Source organism: Drosophila subobscura, chromosome O, assembly GCF_008121235.1.
Source record: "Drosophila subobscura isolate 14011-0131.10 chromosome O, UCBerk_Dsub_1.0, whole genome shotgun sequence".
NCBI lineage: Eukaryota > Metazoa > Arthropoda > Insecta > Diptera > Drosophilidae > Drosophila > Drosophila subobscura.
The window spans coordinates 13,587,277-13,607,636 of NC_048533.1; the positions used below are offsets into that span (position 1 = coordinate 13,587,277).

At 45.8% G+C, this 20,360-nt stretch overlaps 5 protein-coding genes across 14 annotated transcripts in view; 4 read left to right on the forward strand and 1 right to left on the reverse strand.

Moving 5' to 3' along the window:
• The window catches only part of LOC117896534, a 60,867-nt gene extending 58,275 nt beyond the window's left edge, over positions 1–2,592 (forward strand). For 2 of the 4 annotated variants that reach the window (XM_034804913.1, XM_034804915.1), the window contains exon 6: positions 1,152–2,592. In XM_034804913.1, the coding sequence (XP_034660804.1) occupies positions 1,152–1,685 (534 nt within the window). In that variant the 3' untranslated portion in view covers positions 1,686–2,592. Of the gene's footprint in view, positions 1–33; positions 595–1,151 lie in introns of those variants that run through there. The other 2 variants (XM_034804914.1, XM_034804916.1) reach the window with 2 other exon arrangements.
• Positions 2,593–3,422: 830 nt separating this feature from the next.
• LOC117896536 (organic cation transporter protein) lies at positions 3,423–5,588 on the forward strand. The gene is made up of 4 exons (XM_034804919.1): positions 3,423–4,016; positions 4,071–4,329; positions 4,397–4,817; positions 4,890–5,588. Exons 1-4 carry the CDS (start codon positions 3,684–3,686, stop codon positions 5,560–5,562), a joined length of 1,686 nt encoding a protein of 561 aa, XP_034660810.1. The 5' UTR covers positions 3,423–3,683; the 3' UTR covers positions 5,563–5,588.
• A 785-nt stretch (positions 5,589–6,373) lies between these two features.
• Positions 6,374–8,558, forward strand: LOC117896537 (steroid transmembrane transporter SLC22A24). The gene is made up of 4 exons (XM_034804920.1): positions 6,374–7,048; positions 7,110–7,368; positions 7,428–7,833; positions 7,903–8,558. The coding sequence occupies exons 1-4, from the start codon at positions 6,710–6,712 to the stop codon at positions 8,540–8,542; spliced, it is 1,644 nt and encodes a 547-aa protein (XP_034660811.1). The 5' UTR covers positions 6,374–6,709; the 3' UTR covers positions 8,543–8,558.
• Positions 8,559–9,745: 1,187 nt separating this feature from the next.
• On the forward strand, positions 9,746–12,946 carry LOC117896535 (solute carrier family 22 member 6). The gene is made up of 5 exons (XM_034804918.1): positions 9,746–10,179; positions 10,239–10,497; positions 11,371–11,785; positions 11,842–12,348; positions 12,412–12,946. Exons 1-5 carry the CDS (start codon positions 9,850–9,852, stop codon positions 12,587–12,589), a joined length of 1,689 nt encoding a protein of 562 aa, XP_034660809.1. The 5' UTR covers positions 9,746–9,849; the 3' UTR covers positions 12,590–12,946.
• Positions 12,947–15,294: 2,348 nt separating this feature from the next.
• LOC117896532 (synaptotagmin-like protein 4) overlaps positions 15,295–20,360 on the reverse strand; it is a 53,010-nt gene continuing 47,944 nt past the window's right edge. For 6 of the 7 annotated variants that reach the window (XM_034804908.1, XM_034804907.1, XM_034804906.1 and 3 more), the window contains 6 exons: positions 17,482–17,675; positions 17,223–17,417; positions 16,906–17,160; positions 16,575–16,849; positions 16,306–16,514; positions 15,295–16,241 (listed from right to left, as the gene is read on the reverse strand). In XM_034804908.1, the coding sequence (XP_034660799.1) occupies positions 16,090–16,241; positions 16,306–16,514; positions 16,575–16,849; positions 16,906–17,160; positions 17,223–17,417; positions 17,482–17,675 (1,280 nt within the window). In that variant the 3' untranslated portion in view covers positions 15,295–16,089. Of the gene's footprint in view, positions 16,242–16,305; positions 16,515–16,574; positions 16,850–16,905; positions 17,161–17,222; positions 17,418–17,481; positions 17,676–18,226; positions 18,774–20,360 lie in introns of those variants that run through there. The other variant, XM_034804912.1, reaches the window with a different exon arrangement.

Consider the following 20,360-nt stretch of genomic DNA (forward strand, 5'->3'; position numbering starts at 1 on the left):
AACCAAAATCCTACAACCAAAAACCACCAACAGCCCAACATGTAACTAAAAACCATTGTGTGAAAATCGATAAAAACATTTCCTAACCACAAGCATAATAGAGAAATTTAAGGCATCGATCCTAAGCGGAATTTTGGTATGGATTAGCGGATGATATATGGACTTATGGTGTGGTGTTTTGATTGATTAATGTTCGTTGGTGGTTCAACACTGCATGCCCGAAAAAACAAAACAGAAACTGAAGTGCTAACAATAAATAGAACAAAAAGTCTGGAGTTTTTGGTAACGGACAGAGCCAGCCCACAAAAAGCAAAAAGGAGAAGCGCGCGCCCTCGCCCTCGCCCAAGTCATCCTCAGCCTCAGCCTTACAAGTCCGATCAGCTCGGGGGCCACACAGCTCAGACCTCAGTCCAGAGCCACTCTGTTGTATATCGTTTGTCTGCCTTTGTTTTTAGCCCAAATGAGCAGACAACGAAGTAGACACACACTTTGCCGCAATTCGTTATACGCGTAAGTCTCTCTTTTGTTGTAAATCACATATGTAGTAGGTTTAAGCTCTCCAATCCACTCCCCACCACAATTTCTCCACTCCAAAACACACCCACACCACAGCTTTCTTTTGCTTACCCCCAGACCACACGTAGCATTGCCTTTGATTTTGTTTCTAGTTTGTAGCTCTAGAACTACCAGACTATCTAGAACCACTCTCTCTCTCACAACCCTCTCCTACAATAGCAAACCGGGCTGCACAGTAAACAAAATTACACACAAATTTCCAATGCCAAGTAAGCGCCAGCCTCTCAGGAGGAACAACGAAGAACTTACATGTTGTATATGTAAATATTGGTTGGAAAATCTGATTTGATTGCTGCTCTCTGTGCTAACTAAAAATGTTTGCCCTTGGTTGAGGTCTCTAACCGCTTTACCCAGTTACTCGAAAAACTCTTTTGCCCGCTCGATGCTAATCCAAAAAACAATTTTGTGTTTCTCTAACGATTTCTTACAACTATTCTTTGTGCCTAAAAATACAATTTTTGAATGACATTTTCTTGTTCCTGTTTCTGTTTTCTAATTCCTGTTATGCTGCGCCTTTGTTGAACCAAAGATTTGATATTCTATTCTATTTTTTCTTTGCTCTGTCTGATGTTCAGAATTTGGCCAAGCCTGTTGACAAGCCAAATTTCCGTTTCAATAACCACAATTGGCAACGGCAGCTGTGGCAAACGAGCAACCAGAGCCAGAACCACAACAATACCAATAACAGCGGCATGAAGTTGGTTCTGGATCATCATCTGGATATACACGATGTGTCCGAGGAGACGGCCTACGATTCGTATTACACAGAATACACCACGCCCGACTCCATGGACTGTGGCAGTGCCAATCTGCTGGTCACCTTCGACTATGGCTACAGTGACTCGATTGAGGCCAGAGCTGTGGAGCCCCCGAGCATTGATGCTGCAGCTAAGGAGGATCGGGGCGAGGTGGCCCTCTGGTTTGGTCCGCCACCAAACGATGCAAAACCCTTCGAGGTACATCATGTGCAGCACAAGATTGAGCATCTTGAGAGTCTGCAGTCACTGATTTCCTACGATGTAGATGATTTTGAGGAGGAGCAATCGGAGACAGAGCCAGAGCCAGAACAGGATGAGGAGATCTTCTATGATAGCATTGAGTGCACTTGAGCGAAAGACCCTTTATAAGTAGTACATGGATATGGGGCAGGTGTTGGAACAATCATATCTAAACTAGTCTATTTTCCGCAATAATTTGTTTTCACCCCGAAACACCCCTCCCCAATTGTACGGACAACTTTCTTATGGAACTATATATTTGATGTATGATTTAGTTTGAGAATGTATATCCCTATGTGTATGTAGTTATGTAACGTACTGTATGTATGCCCGAGGGCAGATTGTAAGATGTGAATTGTGACTGAATTTGTATGGATCGTCATGCTCTGTGGTGTTTGATTAACCATTCAGGGCTTTAGTCTATACGCATGATGGTTTCTTCGACTATTTATTATTACGCAACTGAATTAAATGTTATAGCCAGCCAGTTCCCCTCCCCCATTATTTATAGCGTATATTGTGTGCGTCCTTGTGTAAGAGTCTTAAGTTAATTACGTAGCACCTGCTGCTTATTTACTCAAACTAACTTTTAAATTGTAACTCGTACTAGGCTCGTGTGCCGGCTAAGTAGCTTAGTTTGTTAATCAAATTTAGTTAACGCATTGCATCTAATGTATGTATGTACAGTTTGAATTATGTATCTATACCCAACCTACCAATGTATGAATTATACTTAAGTCGGAGGCAAATGTAATAGGATCCACGAGTATCTATCGTATGCATCTATCATGTTATCACGAAACTGCGTTTACTACATTTATAAACAACAAAGCAACACCACAACAGACACACACACAGAAAGTGGCAGATGTTTGATTCATATTAAAGCTAATTATAACACAACAACAACAAATATATATTCAAAAGGCAGCAAATGTAGACATGCATACATATATCCATTCAAACAGCAATTGTAATTGATCAACACGTATATGACAACAAGAAATACAAAAACAAAACAAATATAAAAAAAAACTAAAATAAAATCCATAAAAAAAATAATCGAAAAGTGTTTTTAATGAACTTCCGAGGGGGTTATGGGAGGAGAAGGTGAAGTAATAATGTAATCTTCTGCTGTTTCAAGTAAAGTAATTATTGAGCTCCCGTTCTGCATATAAGATGGATTCTCCTGGATTACATGATTCTCCGCTGTACCCAAAAATAAAGAAAAGTTCATTTTTCTATCTTCAAGAACGTTCAAGAACGTTGTGTTCCGTTCTTTTAGACTTAAAATTGATATTTTAGTTGACAGTCTGTTGAAATCATCGACAGAGTTCACTGACATGCAGCTAATAAAAAACATGAATTAAATGAATTTCATATCATATTTCATTTCAATGCAAAATATATATATTTTGGCTGCATTTTATGGAATGGAATGGCCTAAATTATGGCAATAATCCTAAAGAACATGGTGACACATCTAAGCGCATTTCACCATTTTTGATTTGCTTAAATATATCTAAAAAATCTCATGATGTCCTGAAAATCAATTTGAAACGCTGCTAACTTTAATCAATTATCAATATGTCTGCTAAACCTTGAGGTTGCCTCTGCTCGTTAATCAAAACCAAGTGGCAAAAATTGAAATTAATTGAAATTCAAATATTCTATAGCATTGAAACATTTCAAACTCTCTCCCAGTGCGTTAAATTAAATTTTACAACATAAAACATATAGAAAGAGTGAGAGAAATGCACTCAATCATACGCTCTCCCTCTCGTAGCAATCAATCCACATAGTTTTTTCAGCATTGGGTCTGGGCCGCGCAACCAGTTGGCTGTTTGCTCTCCGTGCCACCAGAACACACACGGAACGGGTTTCGGCTGCGTTCAATAAACTCTCAGAGTGAGAGAGAGAGTGTACGGGCGGGGGCTAATAAAACGATTTTGTGGATCGTCTAAACCAGAACCGGCAGGCGGTTAGCTTTCGTTTCGCAGTTCCCCCCAAATAAATGCCAGTCGCCTGCCCAGATATGCGCTTATCACAGCATTGAGAGCACCGCCAGAGAGTTGGTGGGCCGCGAATCCGATAAGAACTCAAAACAACATGGATTTCGAGGAGATTCTGGCCAAATGCGGCAACAGCAGTCGCTATCAGTTTCTGCTGCTCTCGCTCTACGGTTTCCTCATGGTCGTCATATCGATGCACTATTTCTCCCAGAATGTGATTAGCTTTGTGCCCGATCATTGGTGTTACCATCCAGAGTTGGAGAATCGCAGCTTGGCCGAGATCGAGGCCATCTATGCGCAGTTTGAGCGTCCCTCCTGCACGCGTCTGGCATCGATCGATGCGGATGGAGGCAATGCCACAGCCAGCACAGAGCGCTGCAATCGTTGGATCTACAAATATGATTTTGGCTACAAGAGCATGAACACGGAGGTAGGTCTAAGACTGTCTTTTGAGTACCATCATTAATGGTGAATTTTCTCGCAGCTAAACTGGGTTTGTGATGAGGCGTACAAGCCTCGCGTGGGTCAGTCTCTGTTCTTTGTGGGTTCCGTGTGTGGTACGCTCGTGTTTGGTTTGCTTGGCGATCGCATTGGCAGAATCAAGGCGCTCATTTTGGCCAATTGGTGTGGCTTCCTCGGGGACTTCTCCACAATATTTGCAGCAAGTTTGACTTCATTTTCGGTGAGTCGCTTCGTGTCTGGTCTGGCGGCCGATGCCAACTCCTATCTCATGTACATACTAAGTAAGTAAGAGAATTGCTTGCCACTGCTGCCCACTTGGCTTACACTTTGTTTTGTTTCGTTCACCAGTTCTCGAATATGTCTCGCCCTCACTGAGAAATATTGGCCTGAACACCGTGCTGGGCAGCTTCTACTGCCTTGGACTGATTGGCGCCTCTTGGCTGGCCGTTTGGGTGGGTCACTGGCGCATTTTCCTCGCCTGCTCCTCGCTGCCACTGCTGCTCGTGACGCTCTTCTATTTCCTGGTGCAGGAGAGTGCCCAGTGGCTGGTCACGCGCAACGATATCGATGGAGCCATCACGCGGCTGCAGCGCGTGGCCAAAATCAATCGCCGCGAGGTCAGCGACGATGACTTCAAGGCGTTCCGCGGCTACTGTGAGCGGCACTACGAGAAGGAAGTGCAGGCAGCTGACAACAGTCAGGCCAAGCTGCTCGATATGCTCAAGACGCCGCGCATGCGCAGCACGGCATTCAAGCTGTTAACGATTTTGTTAGTATTTATGGGATTAATTATGATGTAATTAGTGTGGAGTTATTGGAGACTATTTTCCTGTTCTTTCAGCATAATTATCACGCCCTGCTACAACACAATTGCCCGCAATGTGGAGGGTCTGGGCATCTCGCCCTTCATCATGTTCTCGCTGAACGCTCTGACGCTGCCGCCTTCGGGCTACCTGCAGGGACTGCTGCAAGATCGCATCGGGCGCAAGGCCACCGCCGTCAGCTGGATGGCCATCACGGGTCTGTTTGCTGCGGGTGCGGGGCTCGTCATATCGCAGGGCAGCAGCCAGCAGAATGTGCTGCTGCTGGTGGCCCTGACGCTGGCCGCCCGCTTTGGGGTGTCCATTGCCGATGGGGCCAGCGCGCAGTTCTCCACGGAGCTCATACCGACCTGTGTGCGGGGTCGCGGTGTGGCTGTGGTGCATGTGGCCGGCTTTGCCGCCTCCTTCCTCTCACCCTACATCCTGCATCTGGGCACGTACTTCAGGCCTGCACCTTCGATCATTCTGGGTCTGCTCTTCCTGGCCGGGGCCTATGTGTGTCTGCTGCTGCCCGAGACGCGCAACCGAAAGCTGCCCATGTTCCTGGCCGAGGGCGAGGAATTTGGCAAGGGAGAGCGCATGTTCGATTTTCTGCGCAATTTGCGTAGGGTAGAAGGAAAGGATAAGGCAGAAGGTGTTGAGATTAGTGCCAAGGCTAAGGAAGAGGACACGCTCATGGCGAAAGTTGCTTGAAGAGAAATTAAATGTGTAAAAATTTCCCTGCCATTAAACCACGGAATAAATTGTGTGAAGCTGTTCTTCTTGCGATAATGATTTGGCAGTTAAATCACAAATTGTTAACACTCAAACATGTGCGCCTTTCAATTAGTTTAATTATTGCAGACTTAAGAAATTGTTCTCTGATTAAATTGTAAATTGTAAGAGTCAGAAATGGCAAGTCAGAAACTGCACAAAATGAAGTCAGAAATTGTATGATTAAACGATGATAATAAACACATAAATCTGTACAGGTTATTCGAATCAAAGAAGAGTATATTAAACAGAATTAATTTAATTTGATATCATATTATAGAAATACAAGAATACAAGAAATAGATTTGTTGGCTGCATTTTATGGAAAGGAATTGCCTAGATTAATTAATAATTAATTGCCAGATTGTAAATTTGTACAGGTTATTCGAATAAGAGAAGAATATACAAATCATGGAGCATCCGTTGCTTATTTTTCATTCACTCAAAAACGGTAAACGCACATTTATGCAACACTCGTAATGTCTAATGGCCAATTATAAATTTGACTTAGTCAATGTTAGATTAGCGCGCTGATAGAGACAACTAGCGCTAGTTGCTTATCAAGACCATTAATTAAATCAGTTACGTATAAGTTATGATCGAAACGGCGGGAATTAGATTCTGGGTTCCCGAAGCGAACCCCTCCCCACTTATCAGCTGCGGCGTGGAGCAGCGACCCAAAGAGTCGATTCCACTCCAATATTCAACTCCAATATCAGTTTACCGAGGCCGCTTTCGCTTTCACAACGCAGCAGCGCGACGCTCTTAACTATTCAGCCAAGGCGGACGGATCGGATCGGATTGGATCGGAATATGGAATGGAGTGTGGTGTAGTGGCGCTGAGCGGAGCGGTGAAGAGCGTATGGCTGGCAGTATGCGCGTGGCAGCGACAGAGAGCGGACGAGCAACGGACGACCCAGCAGAGCGCTATCCACCACCCCAGAGACCCCCAACCCCACAGCACACAGGCCACAAGCACGCGCCACGCCACACAACACACAAAACAACAACAATATAACACTCCACATAGGCGAGGGGTCTCCATGCATCTGTCTATTGGCTGAACAACAAATCGGAACCACATTTCATGAAGATGGACTTTGAGAAGATATTGGGCAAGTGTGGCGACTGTCATCGCTATCAGTTCATGCTGCTGGCGCTCTACGGCTTCCTAATGTTCGTCGTCTCCAGGCACTACTTTGCCCAGAGTGTGATTAGCTTCGTGCCCGTCCACTGGTGCTACCATCCAGCGCTGGAGCATCGCAGCTTTGAGGACATTGCCAAAATCTATTCGCAGTTTGAGAATCCCTCCTGCACGCGACTGGCATCGATCGATGCGGATGGAGGCAATGCCACGGCGAGCAGCGAGCCCTGCGTTCGTTGGATCTACAACTATGATTATGGTTTTAGGAGCATGAATGCAGAAGTAATATTTATCCCTTCCGTAACCATTGAGTCTGATGTTGACGCTTCTCTCCTATTTGCAGCTCAATTGGGTCTGTGATTCCGCCTACAAGGCGCGCGTGGGCCAATCCTTGTTCTTTGTGGGTTCCATGTGTGGCACGCTGGTCTTTGGCCTGCTCGGCGACTCCATTGGACGCATCAGGGCAATGATTTTGGCCAACTTGTGTGGCTTTGTGGGCGACTCTGCCACGATCTTTGCCCAGAGCTTAGTGACATTCTCAGTGAGTCGGCTCGTGTCTGGATTAGCGGCCGAAGCCAACTCCTACCTGATGTATATTCTGGGTACGTTATCTTAACACGGCTCTAAAACTTATCTAGTCTTACGCGCTCGCCCACAACAGCGCTCGAATATGTATCGCCTGCGCTGCGAAATACTGGCCTCAACATAATTATGAGCACATGTTACTGTCTGGGCATGATAAGTGCCTCTTGGCAGGCCGTCTGGGTGGGGGAGTGGCGCGTATTTATGGCCTGGTCCGCCCTGCCTCCGCTGCTCGTCACCCTCTTCTACTTCCTGGTGCAGGAGAGTGCCCAGTGGCTGGTCACACGCCACGACATCGATGGCGCTGTGCTGCGCCTGAAGCGCGTGGCCAACTTCAATAGGCGCGAGGTCAGCGAGGAGGACTTTGAGCAGTTTCGCATCCACTGCAAGGGGAAGGAATCGGCCATGCAGAAGCAGTCCAAGCTGATGGATGCCCTGAAGACGCCTCGTCTGCGCAACAGAATGATCCACGTTTTGGTGGTTTTGTAAGTGAAAAGATGACACAAGATTCTCCATTAGATCGCTAACATTTCCCTTCGTTTTCCCCACTGTAGCACCATCATTACACTCTGCTACAACACCATGTCCCGCAATGTGGAGGGTCAGGGCATTTCGCCCTTCATAATGTTCACGCTGTTCGCCCTGACGCTGCCGCCCTCGGGCCTCTTTCAGGCCCAGGCCCAGAGGAGTGTCGGCCGCAAGTTTACGGCGGTGAGCAGCATGGTGGCCACTGGTCTTATGACTGCAGTCTGCGGCATTATGCTGTCCTTTTGGCAGCAGCCCAGCACCCCCGTGCTGGTGACCCTCGCTTTGATCTCGCGGTTCGGAATCTCAGTCTGCACTGGGGCCACCATGCAGATATCCGCCGAGCTGGTGCCCACCTGTGTGCGGTCTGGCATCCTGGCCGTGGCACATGTGGCCGGTGCGGCATTCTCCTTCGTCTCGCCATTCATCCTGCATCTGGACACATATTTTCGGGCTGCCTCCTCGATTATTATCTGTCTCTTGCTGTTTGTCAGCGCGTGGATTTGCCTGCTCGTGCCAGAGACCCGCAACAAGAAGCTGCCCATGTCCCTGGCCGAGGGTGAGCAGTTTGGCAAGGGGGAACGCATGTTTGACTTCCTGCGTCGCCAACAGAGGGAAGCCGATGATGATCTCAGTGTCGAGAAGAATCAGAAACTTATGCCCGAATAAACCAGCTGTGTGTGTGCGTGTGATGAGTGAGAGGCAAGTTGCATTATTTGTGGATATGTTTTACGTTAATGTAAGCGAAGGATGTTAAAGTGAAATGCAAAAGCTGGAGTGGATGCATAGCTTTGAGCAGCGAAGCCTCAGTTCATACACAGTATGGAAGATATGCCCGCAGATCGGAACGTAGCCCCCCACATGTTATTGTTGCATTTTTATGCACAAACAACAGCAGACACGAAGCCCAAAACGTTTCTTGCTTCTCTGCCGCTGCGGCCATACGAAGTTGTTTCTCTGCCGCTGCGGCGACACGAAGATGCTTCTCTGTCGCTGCGTCGTTTCTCTGTGCACAGGCCGAAGGCACCTGAAGCTTTTGCGCTGTCTGCTGTGCCGACTGCGCTGCTTGTGATCTCTTTCTATGCACAGAGCATGCGACGCTGCCGGCTGAAATCTGTTCTAGCGTAATAACCATTATGATGTCTGCCAAAGATGCTCCATCAAACGTCCGATAACTGTCTATATATCCCGCAACAAAGATAAAAGCTCAGGGACAAGCCAACATAAATCTCTAAAAATATGAACAGTAATTGGATGCATATAGACACTTACGGCTTAGGAAAGTTTAGTCAAAAGTAGTGGAACGAAGGTACGGAGATTACTTGGCACAGCGCCAATAAAACGTGTGCACGCCTCAGTAATCTGTTCACTGATAGGAGTCACTGTGTCAGAGATTTTTTGCTTGCTACAATCGAGTGACAGCATTAGACTTGACCTTCTACATTTGTAATTGGGTCTAATTGTCAGTGAATGACTTTATTGAGGGTCCATTGAACTGTGAATCCGTTTATTATGTATTTGAAATAAATTTCAGAGGTCAGCATTAACTGTTATCTATGCCAGCAGAGAGAGAGAGGGCGGGAGAGACTTCTCGTGAGACGCCGGCGTTTGTTTAGATTGGAATAAATGAGTGAATTCACTTAAATAATAAAAACATTTGCTTTTGAGCAGAACCGCCATGCTCGTACGATAAGGCAGCAAACCCACCCCCGATTATCCCGGGCATCCCCCCCTAAATACAATCTTATCAGAGCAAGACAGAGACGGAGGCACACAACGTGCGAATTCGGCCACCTTCCGTCCACTCTTTGGCGTCGTTTCGGCTCAGTTGAGTTGCGTTTCGGCTCAGTCGTGTTACACTTCGTTTCGGTTCCGTATCGTTTCGAGGTTTCGCATCAGTTTGGATCAGCTGAGGCTTAGTCTTAATAGAATCTCAGCACGAGAACGACCCTAGCGTCCGACTTGTCATCACAGACATGGACTTTGATAAGATCTTGGAGAAGTGCGGAAATGCGGGTCGCTATCAGTACCTCATGATATTGCTGCTCGGCTACATAGCCTTCACCACAACAGTGCATTACTACTCACAGAACATCATTGGGTTTGTGCCGCAGCATTGGTGCTACCATGAGCAGCTGGTGGATCGCAGCTTCGAGGAGATTGCCGCTGTCTACGCGCCCTTTGGCAAAGATGCCTCCTGCACGCGGCTGGAGAAGATCGAGGGCAACAATCTGACGGTGAGCAGCAAGGCCTGTCAGCGTTGGATATACAACTACGACTATGGGTTCAGGAGCATGAATGCTGAGGTGAGCCAGCGGTTAGCCAGCTAACAGCCTTTATTGTAATGCCATTCCTTGTGGTGCAGCTCAACTGGGTCTGCGACGATGCCTACAAGGCACGCATTGGCCAGTCGCTGTTCTTTCTGGGCTCCCTCCTGGGCACCTTCACCTTTGGCATGCTGGGCGACAGAATCGGGCGAGTGCGTGCCGTGATCCTGGCCAATCAGTGCGGTTTCGTGGGCGATTTCCTAACCACCTACGCCACGAATCTGGTGCAATTTGCCACCTTTCGGTGCATTTCGGGTCTGGCGGCCACAGCGAATTATTATCTGATGTTTATTCTGGGTAAGCATTGCGATATCTTGAGCACGCTATAGCGTACTCTCCAGTGTGTTTTTATTATGTATATGTACATACATATGTATGTGAGTGTGTGTAGAAAGATCAAAGTGAACAACAGAGTGAGTCTACACAAAGTGTTTGATATCTATCTGAAACCCTTAAATGAATCTCTACGCTTGCTTCCAAATGTAACCCACATACGAGTAGTACTTATGTACTTGCATACACCCAGAGAAATAGACCCTGAAATTGTGATATTTACAAGTGCATTTTAAAATTTTAACTAAAAAATTTAATGTGGAAAAGATCAAAGTGAATCATGTGAAAAGAACGTGTTTTCATCTACATTTTGGCATTCTTTTGAAAATATTTCATTGATATTTAAAATAGATTTAAATAATTAAATTAAATATTTTTATATTTACAATACATTTTTGCTACAAATTAAATATTTTTTATTGGTTTGTAACAATAATTATTAAAATTGTAAAAAGAAAGTTGTTTTCACTTACATTTTGTTTGCATTAATTTGAACATATTTGGTTTAAAAATATTATGTAAGTTTAAAATAAATTAAAGTCATTTATAAAATAAATATTTTCATATTTATATTGTATGTATTTCCTGCAAAATCAATATTCCACATTTAATTTATATAATTTGACACTCAGTTACAATATTTATGTCTTCATTTTGCTTCAAAAAATAATGTAATTTATTTTAAATATGAATCTGCACGATACAAATTTTCTCCGAGTGTATAGCCTTACCGGTTTGTGTGTGCTTCAAGATATATAAACTAGTTATTTGTTATGTTCAACTTTAAAAGCAATCTTCCGTATAAAACACCCTCCATACCCACTTTGATCTTTCTAGTTCTGGAATACCTGGCCCCCAAGCTGCGGAATTTGGCCATTAGCGGCACACTGGGCATATGCTTCTGCCTGGGCGCTTTGGTGGCACCTTGGCTATCGGTGCTGGCCGGCAATTGGCGCATCTACTTGACCTGCTCGGCCCTGCTGCAGCTGGTGGTGGCTTTGTTCTACTTTGTGGTGCAGGAGAGCGCCCAGTGGCTGATCACACGCACCAATGTGGAGGGCGCCATTGCCCGACTGAAGCACATTGCACACTTCAACGGCCGCCAAGTGCCGGCAGCGGACTTTGAGGCATTCCGCAGGAACTGCATAGCCAAGCGGAAGCTATCAAATCAGCCGGAGCAGACGGCTGGCATTATTGACCTTCTGCGAACGCCCAATCTACGCAAGATTTCGCTGCTGGTGGTGCTGATATTGTAGGTCTGTCAGTCGAGTAACAAGAACTTTCTCTCATCAATCTGTACACCTGCAGCATGCTGACTTCGCTGAGCTTCAACACCATTTCCCGCAATGTGGAGGGCTTGGGCATGTCTCCCTTTGTGGTTTTCTCGCTGTTTGCTGTGGTCGTCCCACCATCGGGCTTCATCCAGGGGCTCCTGCAGAGTCGTGTTGGCCGCAAGGCCACCGCTTTTTTGGCCATGCTCTGCACGGGACTATTGTCCTGCGCCCTTGGCGTGGCCCTGTCTATGGAGGGTGCACACAGCAGTGTGACCCTACTGCTGTCCTTTGCCCTGCCCATGAGGCTGGGCATCTCCTTGAGCTACACTGTCACCTCGCAGTACGCCTCCGAGCTGCTGCCCACGTGTGTTCGATCACGGGGCATTGCTGCAGTGCATCTGGCTGCCGCAGGTGCTTCCTTTCTGTCGCCCTACCTCATACATTTGGGCACCAAACTGGCAGCGGCCACGTCACTGATACTGGCGTTGCTACTGCTGACAGCCTCCTTTTGCACTCTTATGCTGCCGGAGACGAACAACAGGTGAGGGCAGCACTGATGTTTTATAGAATTTTTTAATGTATATTTTTATTTCTTGTATTACAGACAACTTCCCATCACATTGGCTGATGGCGAGGCCTTTGGCAAGGGCGAGTCCATGCTCTCGTTTGATTGCTGGCGACGTCACGATGACGATGTGTCCAAGCAGCCCGCCGAAGAGCTGAAGCTGCAGCCGATCAATGGTCAACAGCCCGCCAAGCCTGCAACGGAGGCTGAAGTGTAGTCAGCATCCGATGTGATCCCCCCCAAATAGGTATTAGCACAAACAAACACTAAAGATGGCTGTCAGTAGATGTGAATTTTGCTTTATTTGATTGATTTCATTGCGGTTCACAATTTCTAACACAATTTTTAGTTGGAGCGAGAGACCGGTCCGGGCTCCGCGGCGTATTGAGCCAATTTCTTGAGCTCATTATTTAAATTTGTGGTATTCGTGTATCGTCGGTATTCTTTTGTCGCATGTATTAAGTACTTACTTGTAAGTAAAAGTTTTTTCATAAGTACATATCTTGTATCTTGTATCTTTGTAAATGGTTATGTAAACTCTTTGTAATTATGCAACGCTTAAATGCCATAAACATAACGGCTTTGTATGTGTGTATCTGTATCTGTGTGTTGCTGTGTGTGTGTATAGAATGTCTTGGCAGAGACTTGCCTGGAAAATAGCAACCAAAAACTCTCTGCTTAAAATCTAAGTGTGAAAAATGTAGAGTTCGGATCACACAGTCGCTGGTTGCCCGCTAGATTCAATTTCCTATTGCTTGAAAGACAATTGTAATCAGTTTTGAGGTAGAACTCAGGAAATCGAATACATATAACATTAAAATGTAACCTATTGCATGTAAAAAGATTGTTCTCAGGGCAGTACTTGGGTTGGATAGATCAGGTTGAGTACGATACGGGTTGGCTACTTAATAGGAAGGCAACCGCAACATCAATCAGTATCTATGTGTATATATTGTATGTATATTTGTGTTTGTGTTTACGCTAACAAAAGTTTCTCTACTTTAACGCAACATGTATATTTTTGTTGTGGGGCTTGGGGCATGGCTCAACGGCCTATACGGGGGCGCTTATACTCGTATGCACAAGCGAAATCCGTGCTTCCGTGCTCAAATATTTGATAATCGTTTTCCTCTATTTCCGATGAGCAATTCTGGCGATTGCCAACAAATACAATGGGTACATAAATATTTTGTTTTTATTTCTGATATTTGTATCTTTTATCTGTAACGTAACGTATAATTTGTGTAGTACAATGCCTGCTGCCGGGCAATGTCAAAAAACGCCATCAGAAATATCCTAATTGCTATGGTTTTTTCCTTAGCTTAAGATCTCGGTCTTATAACTTGTGTTCTAATATCTGAAATGACTTAAGACTATTGCGTATGCGAGTGTGTACGCATTGCTTGTAAAGGTGTTCTCTATAGTTATAAGTAATGTATCTCAGTAGATGTGTATAGTAGATAGGTTGGTATGTATATGAAGACTGCATTCCATATGTATATGTATATCGCATATGTAACAATGCTGCACTTTGTATAATCAACACACTAGCTTCACAGTAGTTCAGTGGAATCCGAAATGCACATCCAATATAATACACAGGTAAAAAGGTAAAAAGAGATTCCTTGCGACTTTCAACCGCCACCTGAGAGTGTCTTCGCGGTGGAGAAAGAGAGAGAGAGTATAGTTTATGTATGTATATATATGTATGTATATGTATAGCACCATCTCAGAGAGTAAGTGGGTTAAGTAAAGGTCGATCCATTGTTAAAACACAATTTCGAATCCATTCCTAGGAGGATATTCCCTACACTACAGCTCGTTTAGGTGGTAAGAAGTAAGTAATATAGTAGAAAAATATACATGTAGTAAACATTGAAACATTTTTTGTTTGGAGACGAGAGAATAAACTATATCCTACATGTCTGTGTGTATATGTGTGGGTGTGATTGGAATCTCAACAAATTTAATGGCTAGACTAGAGAACCAATCAACACAACAGCAAACGCTTCAATCTTAGATTATAAACTATTTTTGTAGATAGAAATTACATAGATGTACTTTCCATATAATTATGTATATTTATGCCTCTCTTACATTGCGCTTTTTGTATGCTACTAAATACCATTTACTTTTTTGTTGCAATAATTGCTGCTTATTGTTTGACATATGTATATCATATATGCTTGATTTAGAGAAAGTATTCTTATCCACTTCACACAACTCTTTCTTTCTTCACTGAGAATTACACCTCTGACTCTGCCACTACCTCTACCGATCATTGTTCATCACCAAATTGTCAGGCATGTGCATTTTGTGTGTGTGTGTTTCGAAAACATCGAGTATAAAAGACAAGCGGTATTTAGGCAACGAGTGATTCAGCAATTATCTCTTTTATAAAAAACATCTTCTATAAATTTTGTCATATTTTTCAGTGTTTCATTCAACGCTAAACATTATTTGATTTGTATTATGGTATTCATGGTAAATATGTATACAACACTTACACCAAAAGCATTCATAAGACTCGTTTCTGTATTCTTAAAAATGATTTCTCTGAAACAATTCATTTTGTTGTCATAGTAGAGCTGCCCAACCCCCCCTATCCGAATCGAGGGGCTGGCCATACATCATAGTAGCTAGCACACTTACATATGTAAATTCCACAGTAGCTTAAAGGTTTTGGAGGGAGAATGATATCCATTGGCTGCTATGGGGATTAATCTGCTGGGTTTGGCTCTGATTTGACTTGATTTGATTCAACATCGATGGCTACGATGGTTAGTTTTTGGGTGGACACGAAGCTTAGCTGAATTTTGCACAATGTTTTTTTGCGATATGTATGATGTCTGCGTAGAAATATGCCTTTTGCTTATGATCTATTCAAAAACAAAAGCAAACGTAAAGAAAATAAAAAGTTTCAATTTACAAAAAAATGTTATTTGTATTTTCGCGCGTTATTATGGATAGTTATACATGGTAAACTTATGTCTCGTCTCAACTATATATTTGAGTTATATTTTAGTTGTAGCTTTTATCGTTTATCGTTTAGCTTTTGGGTGCATACAGTATGCCAATTGCAAGTGCCTCTCGGAGAGGGTGAGAGGGGTGAGAGAGGTTGGAAAGAATACACATAAACATCGTAGAGCTTATTTTCTAAGGCAGCCCAGGCCTTGGGCTGCGTCATCATCATCATCATTATCATCGCTTCATGCTGTAGTTCTGTTCTCATGGTTTTTGCTTTACAGTTTTAGTTTTTTTGTTGTCTTTTATCTGCGCTGAGAGTTGCGCCGCTTTAACGCTTGATAACGCTTTGTTCTGCTTTGTTTTTTTGCTATGTTTGCTCGGTTTATTTACGGCTGGGGTACAGGCTACATGCAGCGTCATTGCCATATTCGAGTATTCAGGAATCATCATCCTACACACACTTCAACTTAACTCTAACTGTGGCTGCAAGGCCACGTGCAAACACAAACAACAATCAATTAATTAGGCCAGTCAGTCTGCTGTGACTATGCCAATGCTTAGAACACTAATAATGCTTCTCAGAGTCATCGTTATCGACTGTCATCGTAGCTTAATCGATAATTAATACAATACAACACAATGTTTGTGCCGTGGGCAACTCTAACTGCAACTTTTGTGGGGTTTGTGGTTTTGTGGTTTTGTGGTTTGTGGATTCTAGCAAATAATTTACTAATATGCAAGCGGTTGCTCCTATGGCAATGTGGCTCGTATGCCGTCCAGACTGGAGCGCAGCACCAAGCTGCCCTCCACCCAGAAATTGGGTCGATCCAGCATGTTCTGCCACAGCGATAGCTCCTTGCCAGTGGCATCCATCCATTCCACCTGACGGCCATAGCTGCGACCTGTTGGGTGAAATAAATTCGAGTTTAGTTGAGGGAATGGTGGAGAGATAAATCTTTGACTTACCCGTGCCCAAGGAGAAACGTATGCCGCCGACAAACTCATTGCTGGCCAGTCGATCGTGATCCCAGACTGTCAGCTCCAAGGCGCGCTCCGACAAGTCCTCCAGCGAGACATCCTCATAGACAAAGGTGTAATTCCACGTGGGATGCAGCGTGCGCTTTACCACTGGCGTCTTTTGCTTGGAGCTGCGCGTGCGATCAGGCAGCAAATAGCTAAAAAGGTTGGGCCATTGATTAACATACTGAGGAAAGGAGATTCATAGATATGCCAACCTTTTGCAGAAGGCATCGCAGCTGCCGTTGGCCTTGATGGGACTCAGATGCTTGGCCTCCTTGACCAGCACATGCAGCTGGCCGCCCTTGGCACAGCGGTCCGACTTTGAGGCCACGGACTTGATGCTGCCACCAAATTTGCGCAGATTCGAGGAGCTGCCCGTGAGCGAGGAGCCGCGCGAGAAGAACGACGACTTGAGGTTCTCCGGAGGAATGTACTTGAGGCCCACCACAATGTCACCTCGATAGGTGGCCACCTCATCGAAGGGTTCGCTCTGTAAATGATCAAACTTTAGGTAAGGAAACTCCACAGATAAAATGCAGCACTTACCCTTTCCTGGAGCAGATACCACTGCGATTGGGGATTGTCAAAGACGCGTCCCTGCAGATTGACAGAGACCTCGCCGAGGAAGTCGTTGCGCCCGAACATGTCCGAGTGCCAGACAGTCAGCCACAGGGTGCGCGACTCCAGGCTGGAGATGGGCGTGTGGAAACGCATCGTCTCATCAAAGATGGGATTGAGGGTGTGCTTCTTGACTTTGGTTTTGCGTTTGCCAGCCTTTGATTTATCTGGCAGCAGGTATACCTAAAGAATAAACCAGAAATCAGCATGGATCTCAGCTAAAGTAAGGAAAAAGTAAGACAAACCTTGACATAGGGATCGCTGCGATTGCGTTTGGCATCGACAGCGGCTAGATCCTTGCAGCGCACCACGTGGACCTCCAGGCAGGCCAGCTTGTAGTTGTATTGCATGGCAAATTCCACCTGACCCTTGACCACCACAGTGCCATAGCGACCCTCACCAGCGCCAGAGTAAACGCTGGCCATGGACTCCGAGCGAACCTGCAGGGCAGAACGGAGTATTAATTCCACGTTTCAGTTTGACTTTTGTTAATCTTTAACTTACCCCCAAAGAGCTGAGACTGCTGCGGTTCTGATGCATGGCCACCAGGCGATCAATGTCCTCGTCCGACTGCACCGGCCAGGCCTCGCTGGAGGCACGCGACTGCACGGGACTGGCGGTGGCGGCCTGCTCCGCCGCCTGCCGCTGTCCAATCACCGGCGAACGTGTCAGCTCCTCGGCAGCCACTTTGGCCTCTTCTGCAAAGAGAAAATTGTTGCATTAACACACGAGAGTTTTCCACAATTAAAGCTAATGATCAAACACAAGGCTAATCAGTGGAAATTGTCAGAGTTTTCCACACATAAATTTCATATTTTAATTCCCATTTGAGAGGGGACAAAGTGAAGTTGCAGTCGGGGAAAGCAGTGCAAGGTGCATGCAGCAGGCAAACTTGAGTGCCGCCTACCTTGCACCGCTTCCCGTTCCTCCTCCTGATTGTCCTGCTGTTCGCTCTCCACAAAGTGGACATGCAGCGGCGTGCGACGCGGCAGGATGAGGGACATTCTGCCACCAGGCACAGCAACAGCAGCAGCAGCAACAACAGGCAGTTCCTCCTCGAGGGTTTCCAGGAACCGATCAGAGTTGGACCGCAGACTATCATCCCAGGTCCATGCTCTGGGCTTGTCCCGCAAGGAGACTTTTCGCAGCTGAGGATGTGGATGTGGCTGTGTCTGTGGCTGCCGCTGCTGCTGCTGTTGTGGCAGACAGTTGGGGGGCTCCTGGAACTGCGTTTCCTTCACTTTCTCACTTTGCTGGCTGGCCACTGCCTCGCGCTGCTTCATCTCCACAATGTAGGCCGCCACCTTGGCATCGATGTCGTCGTCCTCCTCGTCGGAGTCGCAGCTGTACGCCTTTGCACGTGCCCTGCCCCAGCGGCAGCAGCAGAGACTCCGCCTGGTCTTGCCGCTGCCCCAATAATCTTCGTAGCTGCGCGGGCGTCGTCGCCTTCGTCGCCACCAGCAGGCGCCCAGCAGCCGCCGCCATTTGGTTCTGCGTGGGCGCTGGCTGGGCGGATTGTCAGCGGATCGATTCTTGCGCATGCGATTGAGCGCCGCATACTGGATCTTGCCAGCCGAACTGGAGGGCAGCGAGGAGCCAGTTGCCGCCGCTGATAACGCCTTTCCTCTGCCATAGTTGTGCACCCGAGCAATGGGTGCAGCAGCCGCCGAGGGCGTCGACTTTTGGGGCAGCGACACAAAAGCGTTGTAGCTGGTGGGGTCTTTTGGCTTCACTGCCTTTGCCGCACGCCGCGGGCCAATTAAGCGAGTCACTTGCTTCATTTTCTCATTTGGAATTGGGATTCATTCGATTTTTGGTGTCATCCGCAGCGGACTGCAAAAAGTTTTATTTCAGCAACCAGTTGACAGTTGCCAGGGGACGGGTGCCAGGGGGTGCCATCTGGCATGGCATCATCAGAGTGGCGTTTGGTTGCTCAATTGACTGTGCTTTGTGCAACGGCATGGGGCAACAATGTTGGAGCGCTCATTAGAAAGGTTTGAGCCATGGAAAATGTGTACAAAAATGTGTACCCAATGATATTTCATTGGTTTCAAAATCCAGAAAGCTCTGAGTTACTGCACAAACCCAGCCCATTTCTTGTTCGACAAAATAGTTTGCCTGCCCTATCAGCACTTTTGAAATCTAAAGCAGTTTCCCCCTGCCGATAAGGCCTAGAGTTCCATTGATTTCGCAGACCCTTTGATAAGATTGCAGATGCCTGACGACACTTGGCTTCAGACTGTGGCCACGTAATTGGACCACTTGATCGTTGCCAGAGCCATTTGCATGGCCCAACTGGCCCCATTTAATTAAGTTTGGAAATTAAAGACAGCTCTCGGTGTGGCCCTGAACTTCCGACGAAACAGCCTTGAGAGAGAGTGGGCGTTGCCGAAAATGAAGGTGTGAAATACTTTGGGTTGAGGGCTTGGCTGGCTGGCAGCAACAACACAACAAAAAGAAGTGATAAACAGAGCAGACACCCCACAGAAGTGGGTCATATTACAGGCAAAGTGTGAGGGGTTTGATCCGAGAGTGCAATTAAAGGCAGAAATACACCCATTGAAAGTGTTTAACTGTTTCGAGGGCTGTTGGGGTGGCAGTAAAAGTGCTGCCAATGGTATACGAATTTTGCTTTATGCAGTCACGATTTGTTGACACACACAATACATCTACATCTACATATACTTATGTATATTTTGCACGATTTAAATATCTTCATTTCATTCGGACAATGTTTTTTTCGTTTTATTTTGTATGGCACTTCTACGCGTATTATTTCCGCTATGGATAGCCCACACCAATTTCCAACGAAACAAGCGATAAACGTGAGTGTGGGGGGCAGGGCAGAGACAACCAAAAATAACGAAAACCCCCAGAGGCAAAGCGGAACACATAAAGTCAAAGTGAGGCGGCAAAACAGACTTCACTTCACTTCACTTTCACTGTGGATTGACGGAGTTAAGATCGGAATTCGCGCGGCAACTTATAGAGCGCATCGCGTTCGGGCTGTTGCTGTAGCTCCAGTCCCGTTAGACGAGGCGCAGCGACTGAAGCATAGCTGGGAGCCAGTGCCAGAACCCCCCGAGAATGAAATGGATGAAATCTAAGTTTTATTAAATTATTTAAATATTGAACTTTGGGGTCGCCCGGGGCGGCGCCTAGTCAATGAAAGTGCAATTAACAGACGAACGAAACGTAAGGCAGTTCAAGAGCGAGGGGTGCTCAAAAAATGCCACAGAAGTTGGGTAGAAGTTTTGGGAAAACGAAAGCAGAAATTAAATATAATATCTAGGGGGTAAGGGAAAGTTTGCTGCTGCTTAGAATGTTGTGCCAAATGCCACAAGTATAAATAATCTTTGGTAAGAAACGTACATGATACTCGG